At 42.7% G+C, this 12,876-nt stretch overlaps 1 protein-coding gene across 9 annotated transcripts in view; it reads right to left on the bottom strand.

Moving 5' to 3' along the window:
- The window catches only part of ripor3 (RIPOR family member 3), a 240,440-nt gene that overhangs the window by 192,887 nt on the left and 34,677 nt on the right, over positions 1-12,876 (bottom strand). For 7 of the 9 annotated variants that reach the window (XM_068048189.1, XM_068048182.1, XM_068048180.1 and 4 more), the window contains one exon: positions 11,948-12,009. The exons of the other annotated variants lie outside the window; for them this stretch is intronic. In XM_068048189.1, the coding sequence (XP_067904290.1) occupies positions 11,948-11,972 (25 nt within the window). In that variant the 5' untranslated portion in view covers positions 11,973-12,009. The remainder of the gene's footprint in view (positions 1-11,947; positions 12,010-12,876) is intronic. 9 annotated transcript variants of the gene reach the window in all.

Below are 12,876 nucleotides of genomic sequence, written 5' to 3'. Positions count from 1 at the left end.
TATCCAGTCGTGGTTGGTAGCGAACAATAAAGAACTAAATGGAGGAGGTGGCTCCACAAATATCCCCACCCTCAATGATGGGGGAACCCAGCACATCAGTGCAAAAGATAAGACTGAAGCATTTGCAACAATCTTCAGCCAGAAGTGCCGAGTGGATGATCCATCTCAGCCTCCTCCTGAAGTACCCAGCATCACAGATGCCAGTCTTCAGCCAATTCGATTCACTTCATGTGATATCAAGAAACAACTGAAGGCACTGGATACTGCAAAGGCTATGGGCCCTGACAACATTCCAGCATTAGTACTAAAGACCTGTGCTCCAGAAACTGCTGTGCCCCGAGCCAAGCTGTTCCAGTACAGCTACAACACTGACGTCTACCCGCCATTGTGGGAAATTGCCCAGGTATGTCCTGTACACAAAAAGCAGGTCCAACTTGGCCAATTACCGCCCCATCAGTCTACTCTCAATCATCAATAAAGTGACGGCGGGTTCGTCGACAATGCTATCACGCGGCACTTGCTTAGCAATCACCTGCTCAGTGACACTCAGTTTGGGTTCCACCAGGGCCACTCAGCTCCTGACCTGATTGCAGCTTTGGTTCAAACACGGTCAAAAGAGCTGAACTCAAGAGGTGAGGTGAGAGTGACTGACCTTGACATCAAGGCAGCATTTGACCGAGTATGGCATCAAGAAGCCCCAGCGAAACTGGAGTCAATGGGAATCAGAGGATTGGAGTCGTACCTAGCGCAAAGGAAGATGGTTGTGGTTGTTGGAGGTCAAACATCTTAGCTGCAGGACATCACTGCAGGAGTTCCTCAGGGTAGTGTCCTAGGCCCAACCATCTCAGTTGCTTCATCAATGACCTTCCTTCAATTATAAGGTTAGAAGTGGGATGCTCGCTGATGATTGCACAATGTTCAGCACCTTTCATGACTCCTCAAATACTGAAGCAGTCCGTGTAGAAATGCAACAAGACCTGGACAATATCCAGGCTTGGGCTGATAAGTGGCAAGTAACATTCACATAACACAAGTGCCAGGCAATGATCATCTCCAACAAGAGAGAATATAACCATCTCCCCTTGACATTCAATGGCATTGTGATTGCTGAATCCTCCACTATCAACATTGGATCACTATCAACACTATCAATGTTGAGATTACCATTGATCAGAAACTGAACTGGAGTAGCCATATAAATACCGTGCCTACAACAGCAGGTCAGAGGCTAGGAATCCTGCGGCGAGTAACTCACCTCCTGACTCCCCAAAGCCTGTCCACCATCTACAAGGCAGAGGTCAGGAGTGTAATGGAATATTCTCCACTTGCCTGGATGGGTGCAGCTCCAACAACACTCAAGAAGCTCGACACCATCCAGGACAAAGCAGCCCGCTTGATTGACACCCCATCTACAAACATTCACTCCCTCCACCACCGACGCACTGTGGTCTACAAGATGCACCACAGCAACGCACCTGGACTCCTTCGACAGATCCTTCCAAACACCCGACATTTACCACCTAGAAGGACAAGGGCAGCAAATGCATGGGAACACCACAACCTGCAAGTTCCCCTCCAAGTCACACACCATCCTGACGTGGAACTGCATCGCTGTTCCTTCACTGTCGCTGGGTCAAAATCCTGGAACTCCCTTCCGAACAGCACTGTGGATGTACCTACCCACATTGACTGCAGCGGTTCAAGAAGGCAGCTCACCACCACCTTCTCAACGGCAATTAGGGATGGGCAATAAATGTTAGCCTAGCCAGTGACGCCTACATCCCATGAACGAATTAAAAAAAAGAGTTTGCAATGGTACTTGTGATGTCTTTATTTTGTTTATTTTTAAATTAAAAGTTCCAGACACATAGCAGGGAATGATTTAAGAACTCAGTGATGATCTCTGTATTTTCTTTTTATGCGAGGCAATGAGAAAACAGTTCCCAACTGAACAAAGCTGCATTTTTTCCCTGATAATCACGAATCCCTTTATTTTCTCCCCAGTCTCTTGAGACCATGCACTACCTTCAGTGAGAAAGTAATAGGAAGGGGGACACAGGGCCTTCTACCAGGACAATGCTAAATTACACTGAAGTAGACTACCCAGTTCCACCACTCCACCCCTAATATGACACTGACCTGAACACTAGAAGATGCATAACAGTAGCTCAAGGTGATCATTCATACAATATTTTCTGATGTAAGGCAGTCCCTAGCACCCCCTCACAAAACAGCACCTGTGATCATAAACTCATTCATGGTAAGTAATGAAATGGCATCCCAATTTGATACAGCTCAGTATTTTGACACTCCAGAAAGTCATGGAATGGACAATCTGAATTACTGTCGGACAAATTAAATACAATTAAGTCAATGCTTTAATTTTTTTAATTGGATACATAGTGTGATAACTAGTTTTAAACAGTTTTTATATTGTGTTGAGTAAGGTGCTGGGTTGTTCGTTGCAGATGCACATGTCTTGTCTCATGCAACTAGAAGCAATTCCAGAATAAACTTGTTGAACTTTCAAGAACTGAAGCTATATTCCCAGCTTTTGATATACTATAGATCTTTATTGATCTATATTAAAATTCTGCACAAACTTTCTGTCTGCATAGCTTGACATACTATTGTCATGTTTGCCATACTTTTTCTTAATTTTTTTATTAGAGAATTCCAAGTCCACATTTATTATTGGTTTTGTTCACATACAGTGTTCACTCTGCTTGCATAATCTGGATATTGGGTTATGCAATCGTGGCACTGGGTTACCACAATTTACTCAAAATGTTTTCTGAAAACCCTTCTCAGCTGCCATTTTTAACTCTAGTAACCAAAATCTATAATGTCTAAAATAAAGTTTTTGCAAAAAATGCTTCTGTGGAGTCAGAGGGCATGACTGAGGTCCTGAATTTGTATTTTGTATCAGTCTACACATAAGGAGAGGATGAAATTAATGTTGCAGTCTAGGAGGGTGAGTAGATATATTGGGCTGAATTTTACAGACCCCCACAATGTCAGGGGTCGTGGCGGGGGCAGGAGGGGGGTTGTGGGTGAGGAGGCCGGAAAATGCCTCCGGAACAGGCCTGCCACAGGCCTCAACACCAGGAAGGCCTGGCCTGATATTGCTGGCAGTGGCGAGGCCTCATGGCGGCCTCCTCCCCCCCGCCGCTTGGCGATGGGAGCCAAATTTAAATATTGAAATAAATTTAAATTAACAAATAAATTACCTTCCCGCTCCCATCATCCGTCCCGGAGCGATATTGGTACCAGTGGCCGGCACTCCCGCATCTTCGGATACCTGTCTGAGGATCTGAAGCAGAACACTGGTGGGGAGGGGGGAGCAGGCATGTTTTTCAGTGCGGGAGTTGGGGGAGAGGCATCAAAGTAATTTCATTGGTGTAGGTGATGGTGGGAAGGGGTAAAGCTTATAGCTTATGAACTTTCTGGCGGAAAAGTCAAGTGCACAAAGAAAGCATTTCGGGGTGAGAGGGCAGGTAATTAAATCTATGGTTGTTGGGGGGGTGGTTGGTGGGAGAGGGGCAAGATCAGTTTATTTAATTTTATAATATCAATTCTCCTTTAAATATTTAAATATAGCGATAGGGCACAAAGCCCTTTAAAAATGGCATCCGTGCTGCGCAAAGCTGACACCATTGCTGGGGACGGATCGCCTGCCCCCACCATGTCACTGGCGGTGGGGGGGCGGGGGGTGGGGGCGGTGTGCCCCCGCCATATAAATGAGCTGCCACATTTAATATCGCAGCGGCTCCATGACGTGCAGCCCTTATGGGTGGAGCACCAATGTTTACTAAAATAAAAGCAAAATACTGCAGATGCTGGAAATCTGAAATAAAAAGAAATACTCAGTAGGTCTGGCAGCATCTGTGGAGAGAGAAACAGAGTTAATGTTTCATGTCAGTGACCCTTCATCAGAACCGGCAAATATTAGAAATGTAATAGGTTTTAGAAAATAAAGTAGGAGTGGGGCAAGAGATAACCAAAGAGATGTTGATAGGACAAGGTCACAGAGAATAACTGACCAGAAGGTCATGGAGCAAAGGCAAATGGTATGTTAATGGTGTGGTGAAAGACAAAGTATTAGTGCAGAGAGGGTGTTAATTGACATAAAAATGAACAGCTTGGCCCCAAGTACAAACATGGAAAAAAAAACAGTGGGTAGGCACAGTAGAAACAAACTAAACAAACTAAAATAAAGTAAGCAAATAAAAAGTAACTAAAAATAAAAAGGGGGGCCCATCATGCTGTGGATGACTGTATCGATGCCATTTCCTGCTCCCATCCCGAACTGGAAAACTTTATCAACTTTGCTTCTAATTTCCACCCTTCCCTCATCTTTACATGATCTATCTCCGATATTTCCCTTCCCTTCCTTGACTTCTCTGTCTCCATCTCTGGGGATAGGCTGTCTACTAATATTCATTATAAGCCCACCGACTCCCACAGCTACCTCGACTACACTTCTTCACACCCTGCCTCCTGTAAGGACTCCATTCCATTCTCCCAGTTTCTCCATCTCCTTGCATATGCTCTGATGATGCAACCTTCCACGACAATGCTTCTGATATGTCTTCCTTTTTCCTCTTTATAAATGATCTGGACTTGGGTACAGGGAGTGTAATATGAAAGCTCACAGATGATACAAAACTTGTCCACACAGCAAATAATGAGCTGGATTGTAACAGACCTCAGGAGGTCTGTTGTACAGACTGATGAAATGGGCAGACACATAGCAGATGCGATTTAATGTGGAAAGTGATGTATTTTGGGAGGAACAATATGCAGAGGCAGTATAATATAAATGGTACCATTTTGAGGGGGTGCAAGACAAAGGCATCTGGGGGTGCATATTCAAAAATCTGTGAAGGTAACAGGACGAGTTGGTAAGGCAGTTAATAAAATGTATAGGCTTAGTAAATAGGGGCATTAAAAACAAAAACAAGGAAGTCATGTTAAACCTTTACAAATCACTATTTAGGCCTCAGTTGGAGTACTGAATACATTTCTGGGCTCCATATTTTAGAAAGGATGTTAAGCCCTTGGAGAGGGTACAGTGGAGGATGATACCAGAGATGAAGGACTTCAGTTATATGGATAGACTGGAGAAGTTGGAATTCTTCTCCTTAGAACAGAAAAGGTTAAGGCAAGACTTAGTTGAGGATTTCAAAATTACAAGTGGTTTTGATAGATCAAGTGGGGAGAAACTGTTTTCACTGGCAAGTGGTTCGGTAACCAAAGATCAGATTTAAAATAATTGACAAAAAAACTAAGAGGGCAAACAGGAGAATTTGTTAAGATCTGGAATGCATAATTTGAACAAGTGGTGGAAGCAGATTCCATTGGAATTTTCAATCACCATTTGGGCATGCACCCTCAGGGACAAATTTGCATGGTTATGAGGAGAAAGCTGGGATGTAGGATTAAATTGGACAGCTCATTCTAGCTGTCTAGCCAGCACAAGCATGATGGGCCAAATGACTTCCTTCTGTGCTGTAAGATTCTATGAAAGTGTTTTGTGGGGTTGGGAGCTTGAATGCTTCGCCTGGTTTCAAAAAAATCAAAGATTACACAAACATCTTGCCATTCCTCCTAAGGTAAGGCACAAATGGCAAAATGGTTTGTTTCTCATATTTGCTTCAAATGAGTGTGTGGTGTTACCACCAGGTGAGGGTTCCCCTCTCAGCCTTTTCCTGGTTTGGCTGTAACAGGCTTTAACTTTTAAAACACAATGGTTTTTTTTAGCTTCCCCTAAGTGAGTCCTTGTTAACTGCTCTCTAATTGTAACGGTAAAGGAATCAAACAGGCTTTCTCAGGTTTAAACAGGAAAGGTGTAAGTTTATTAACCTTAAAACTCTAACTCAGTTAAAACAACTAAATATACACGACACGACCACGCTAGCATGCATACGCGATAAACACACACACAAATAGATACAGAGGAGGAGAAAGAATTAAAGGGGAGAAGGTTTGAAGTAGTAGATGGAATTCAGTTACTAGTTTTGGGTTGGATGCAAAGTCTTTGATTGAAGTTAAGTCTTGCAGTTCTCGTTGGGGCCCAGTGTACACTTTCAAACTTGTTCCACTGGTACCAGAAGGCTGGAGTCTTCTGTCTTGAGGCTTAAGTTACTTCTGTGGGTCCCTGGAACTTTGCATGAGAGAGAGAGGCCCTGCTTCTCTTTGGTCTTCCAAAATGCAGTGTCAGGCGCAATTCAAAAAGCCCTAGTCTTAACATTAGGTTGGTCGTGTGACCATCTCTTTGTTTGCAACAGCAGCTTCTTGAGGGTTGATGGATTTCAACGCTTTCCAGACACACTCGATGGGGGGTGGAGTTCTGGCTCTTATACAGTCAAAGGATGTTGATCGCCACTATTAACAAAACCCATCTCGCTAATTGAATCTGGGCATACTTCCATTGTCTCTCTGGGCAAGTGTCTCTCAGAATGCAAATATGCAGCTATGTTTTCAGCCACTGCTCTGTGCTCTTTTTAAACAAGTTATTTCAATGTCCAGTAAACGTTCAAATAATGTTCCATATGATGAAATTAATATGTTTCCATTTGGCAGGTGTGGTTTCCATCACAGTGTGTACCCCACCCCCTTCACAGCTGATTTGGGCATCAGTTAATAATTGCCACTAGTGAATTTTCTCATTGTAACTGAGTTCATTCTTTTGTTACGACCAGGTGAGCAATGTCTAGGGTTCTTTTGCTGTCTTCAACTGGTCTTATTGTAACAGGGTTTAATTTTAAACACACTGTGTTTTGAGCTCCCCTTTTTGTGAATATTTGTTCAGTTTCCAATTATAAGGCAAGGAACTGAGCACACACAGGCTTTCTTTGGTTTAAAGCAGAAAGAGGAAATTTATTAAAACATTAAACTTAAACTCTAATACGGTTCATGCCTCCGGATATACAACAGGCTCATGCTCGCATGCACATGCGATATAAACATGCAAAAAGGAATAGAAAATAACAGAAGAAAAGATAATTAGAACAGTTTGAGGCAATATCTTGTTCCTGTTTCTTGAGCTTGCTGTAGTTCTTGATTGAAGATATGGTCTTGCCATTTGTTGGGGCCCAGTATTAGTCTTAAACCTTGTTCCCACAGGAAAGCTTTCTCTCTTTTAGTTTCACATGTTTTAACAAGATTCAGTTCTGTGGGAAGAGATGAAGCACGCAGACAGGAGACAGGCAGGCAGAGGAGATCCTCTCAGTCCATGAGCACACAGCATTCTGACTTAATTCCCTTTGTTGGGAGTTAAAATTCAAAAAAACTCCCAAGATGTTCCGCTGGTTAGTCATGTGACTAGCTCCTTATATGGAATAGTCTCTTCAACATCCTTTGTTGGTAGTTCAAATCCAAAAGCTCCATCCAGCTAGACATGTGACTAGAACTGGTTTGACCACATCTGTGTATTGGAGAAACAGGGACTGGCTCCCTTAGTTACCATATTGTCTTGTATTATGCAAATGTCCTTCCAGTTCGAGATTGCAATTTTTTATGTTTTAATGTTCATGTGGCGAAATAATGTGTGCCTCAGTCTTGGCAGGTGGGGTTTACCTGGCACTTTTTTAAAAAGTTGCATTTTGAAACAAGTAACCTCTACCTATCCCTGAGTATTGACTGTTGTGTCGACAGAACAGCTCCAATTATCTCAACTGATTATCACTTGTGTAGTGTTGACCTAATTGTGCGCTCTCCAAACGCATGAGTGCAGTTCCAAAGTGTCACATGGCTGAATCGGCCCTGATAATCTGCTTTACAGAAGTAATTATTAATCCTAATTACACTAATTACCTTACCCAAAACAGAAGTAAGTCATGTTTTAATCAGGGAGGGGGAAGAATAGAAATTACCTTCCATTTCTAAACATCGACTCAATTCGTTCTTCAAAATTTAGTCAACTGAACATCATCAAGACAAGAATGAAGATCTTAAACATTTATTGTACTACTAAATGAATTTAATTCAAATGTTTTGGTGCATCTGCAAGTGAATTCTACAAACTTATGAAATAGCAATAAACTCTATTACAAGACAGTGGAACCTCCCACGACTGTTTACACACTAAAACCTGGTTTCAATTAACTTCAGACTTCAACAATATTGCGAATTAAATGATTAACGAGTATTGAGGGCCCATGGGTGAGCACTGGCACCTCTCTGCCTCCCCTCTTTCTCCTTCTCTCTCCACTTCCTTCCACCTTGTCTCCCTCCAATTCCTTCCACATCCTCTTGTCCCCTTTGCAAAACTTGTAGCCCCCCCATTCTCTTCCCTTCAGTTTCCCTCCTCTTCCTCTTCACCCCTTCCTTTCTTTCTTTGCTTCCTCCTTATCCCTCTCTATTCCTATTCCTCCACCTCTTTCACCCCTTCTCCCCAAGGCTTTAACATTACCCTCACTGTAACAATGGGATTTTGGTCCCAGAAACTCAATGATTCTTATATTAAAAATTAAGTACTTGCAGCTACATCAAATCAGAACTTGGTAACCAAGAGCAATAACAAAACTTTTTTCAACTAAAAACTTTAGAAACTAAGCTAATCCAATTCCTTAAAGAAAAAAATGTCAAAATCTATTCATCGACCATTTTTCTCAGTAACTGAAATTTCCAGCATCAAAATACGATTATAACATTAAAAAAATTATGTATTTCACAATAACAACATTAAACTTTCCTATAAAATTATTTTTTGTTATTAACTTATATTAATCTTCTCATTAACCTTTTAACACAGACAGCTCAACTTTTCTCAAAAGCTTGAGGTTGGGATTGATAAGTTTTACCAGCACTGCCACTCTATCAGCTGAAGAAAGTTAACAACTTCGTCTGTGCCTATACCTCTCTGTGGACTGGATACAGCTAATTGAAGGTAAATCAGTGGCAACCCAGTGGGAGGTATTCAAAAGCCAGCACAGTGGCGCAGTGGTTAGCACTGCAGCCTCACAGCTCCAGTGACCCAGGTTCAATTCTGGGTACTGCCTGTGTGGAGTTTGCAAGTTCTCCCTGTGTTTGCGTGGGTTTCCTCCGGGTGCTCCGGTTTCCTCTCACATGCCAAAGACTTGCAGGTTGATAGGTAAATTGGCCATTATAAAATTGCCCCTAGTATAGGTACGTGGTAGGGAAATATAGGGACAGGTGGGGATGTGGTAGGAATATGCAATTAGTGTAGGTTTAGTATAAATGGGTGGTTGATGGTCGGCACAGACTTGGTGGGCCGAAGGGCCTGTTTCAGTGCTATATCTCAAAACTAAACTACAGGCACAACTTAGGCATATCCCCACAAAGATAAAGGGTGGCACGGCCAAATCTAGAGCCCCCCTGGTTATCTAGAAGCTTACAGGGTAAGATAAAGCAGAAAAAGAAAGCTTATGATGATCACAAAAAAACTTAATACTTTAGAAAGCCTAGAGGGGTATAGAAAGTACAGGGGTGAAGTAAAAAAGGAAATTAGAAAAGCAAAGAGAGGACATGAAAAATTATTGGCAGGTAAGATCAAGGAAAACCCAAAGATGTTTTAAGAGCAAGAGGATAACTAAGGAAAGGGTAGGGCCTGTCAGAGATATACAAGGAAACTTATTCGTGGATGCAGAAGATGTGGGCAGGGTCTCTGTCTTTACAAAGCAGTGGGTTGATGTAGACATTGTAGTTAAAGAGGGGGAGTATAAAATATTAGATATGATAAGCATAATGAGAGAGGAAGTACTAGAGGGTCTGACATCCTTGAAAGTGGATAAATCGCCAGTGCCAGATGGATTGCATCCCAGGTAGCTAAAGGAAACTGGGGGGAAATAGCGGATGCGCAGAGGATCATCTTCAAATCTTCACTGGGAAAGGGCAAAGTGCCAGAGGATTGGAGGTCTACGAACATTTTACCATTGTTTAAAAAGGGTGTGAGGGATAGGCCAAATAATTATAGGCCAGTCAATCTGACTTCGGTGGTGGATAAATTATTAGAATCAATTCTGAGGGACAGGATAAACTGCCACTTAGAAAGGCATGGATTGATTAGGGATAGTCAGCATGGATTTGTTAAGGGAAAGTCACAGACCTGAAATGTTAACTTTGCTTCTCTCTCCACAGATGCTGCCAGACCTGTTGAGTATTTCCAGCACTTTTTGTTTTTGTTTCATGTCTTACTAAATTGATTGAGGTTTTTGAGGAAGCAACCAGGAGGATTAATAAGGGCAGTGCAGTGGATGTGGTCTACATGGACTTTAGTAAGGCATTTGACAAGGTCCCGCTTGGCAGACTGGTCAGTAAAATGAAAGCCCATGGGACACAGGGGAATGTGCTAGGTTCGATCTAAAATTTGCTCAGTGATAGGAAACAAAGGGTAGTAGTTGACAGATGTTTTTGCGAATAAAAAGCAGTTTCCAGTGGCATTCTGCAGGGCTCAGTGTTGGGTCCCTTGCTATTTGTGGTATATATTAATGATTTGGACTTCAATGTGGGAGGCATGATTGGGAAATTTGCAGATGACACAAAAATTGGCCGTGTATTTGATAGTGAAGAGGATAGCCGTAGACTCCAGAAAGTTATCAATGGTTTGGTTGAGTGGGCAGAAAAGTGGCAAATGGAATTCAATCCAGAGAAGTGTGAGGTAATGCATTTGGGGAGGACAAACAAAGTGAGGGACTACACAATAAACGGGAGGATATTGAGTGGGGTAGAAGAAGTGGGAGACCTTGGAGTGCATGTCCACAGGTCCATGAAGGTGGCAGGACAGGTAGATAGAGTGGTGAAGGAGGCATATGGAATGCTTTCCTTTATTGACCGACGTATAGAATACAAAAGCAGGGATGTAATGCTGGAACTATCTAAAACGCTGGTTAGGCTGCAGCTGGAGTATTGCATACAGTTCTGGTCACCATATTACAGGAAGGACATAATTGCTCTGGAGAGAGTACAGAGGAGATTTACAAGAATGTTGCCAGGGCTTGAAAGTTGCAGCTATGAGGAAAGATTGGATCGGCTAGGGTTGTTCTCCTTAGAACAGAGGAAGCTGAGGGGTGACTTAATTGAGGTGTACAACATTATGAGGGGCCTAGATAAAATGGACAGGAAGGGCCTGCTTCCCCTAGTCAAGTGGTCAATTACCAGGGGCACAGATTTAAAGTGATTGGTAGAAGGATTCGAGGGGACATGAGGAAAAGTTTTTTCACCCAGAGGGTGGCGGGTGTCTGGAACTCACTGCCAGGATTGGTGGTGGAGGCAGAAACCCTCAATTCTTTTAAAAGGTACCTGGACATGCACTGAAGTGCTGTCACCTGCGAGGCTACGGACCAGGTGCTGGAAGGTGGGATTAGATGGGGTGGCTAGTTTTTTCGGTTGACATGGACACAATGGGCTAAATGGCCTCCTTCGGTTGTATAATTTTTCTATGATTCTACTTCCCAAGATGTTGCAGCCAGAGCGAGAGCATTGGAGAATCTCTCAGCATGTATAACTATGATTCTCTCACTGTAACAACAGGAGACATTTCTTTTTGAAGAAAGGTCATCGAGCTGAAACGTTAACTCTGATTCTCTCTCCACAGATGCTGCCAGACCTGCTGAGTATTTCCAGCACTTCCTATTTTTATTTAAGCATTTCTTTCCTCAGGTTTTAACATTTTTTTGAATTATCTTCTCAAGAAACTTGAAAGTAAAATAGGCCAGGAATTATAGAATATTTTTGAGGTAACATTTCACAGGATCTGCAGATATGTATGTCATAGGACCCCACTTTGCATTTTAAAAGGGCCTGTCACCTGACTCAGTTTGGTGATCTGGCCACCCTAGCAATAGGCCCTCAGTAGATAGAGATGGACACAACATTAACAGCAACATGACGGTACATTATTCACCACCATTTTCAGGGCTGTTTCTGCCAGGTGGGAGCCCACAAATCTCCCCCATTGTTTTTGTATATATTTTACACATACCAGTTAATCTCCTGTGGCTTTTCATATGGGGCTTCAAGACCAAGCATAGTCTTCAAATATAGCTGCATTAGAGGGCAAGAAGCATAGACATAATTCAGTCCTCATTTTAAAGTCATATATTCAGTAACTAATTTTGTATAATAGTTTGATTTTGATTTTTAAATAAATAGCAAAACACATGGCAATTTAGGGAGCAGAGGAGTAGAACATTGGAGCTTCTCTGGGGTACAAACTAAGGAGCTGATTGATGCAAAACAAAGTACTACAGTACCACCATTGGCAGGGAGTGTAATTATAACATGACAAATTTACTTAGGAAGACCCCATTATAAATGAAAATATAAGAATTTATAATGGAAAAGCTGATAACAGGACATAATGGGATAGATGTTAACTCTAGGCATCGAATGGTTGGCAGCAGTTGGTATGCCTGCCTAGTCCTGTCCATGGGAGGCCTGAGTAATTTCAAGGTCCGGTCCTTATGTGATTCCATCGGCAAGTTGCACGACTCGAATGTGCATCCCGCTGTCCCTCTCTGTTTTGAGCCTGACGTAATATCAGGCAGCTCAGAGGCTGACTTGGCCAGCAGTAGGAATAGAGTTGGGGGGGGGGGGCGCGGCGGGGGGGATTGTGTGGGGAGGACATCATGGAGAGAAGGGAACTCAGGGTTGCTTTATTCTTGTGGGGCTTGGAGGATCGGAGGAACACTCCTAATCCTACTGACCAGACAAAAATAATTATTCACTCAAGTTTTTGGAATCTTTTCCTCTGTTAACTGGGCTGTACATCCACATAATAGGACCCCAAGTTGCATGTACTAATGAGGATCCTACCTGATTCAAGCAGGAGCCTGGGCTGCCCGTTGGAAGGCCCCAGTAATTATTACTGCTGCGAGGGAACGGGAAAGTGAGTGGTGCAGAATGATTAAC

Source organism: Heterodontus francisci, chromosome 16 (assembly GCF_036365525.1).
Source record: "Heterodontus francisci isolate sHetFra1 chromosome 16, sHetFra1.hap1, whole genome shotgun sequence".
In the NCBI taxonomy this organism is placed as follows: Eukaryota; Metazoa; Chordata; class Chondrichthyes; order Heterodontiformes; family Heterodontidae; genus Heterodontus; species Heterodontus francisci.
Note: the sequence above shows the minus strand (reverse complement) of the source record. Positions and strands in the feature narration are given on the sequence as shown.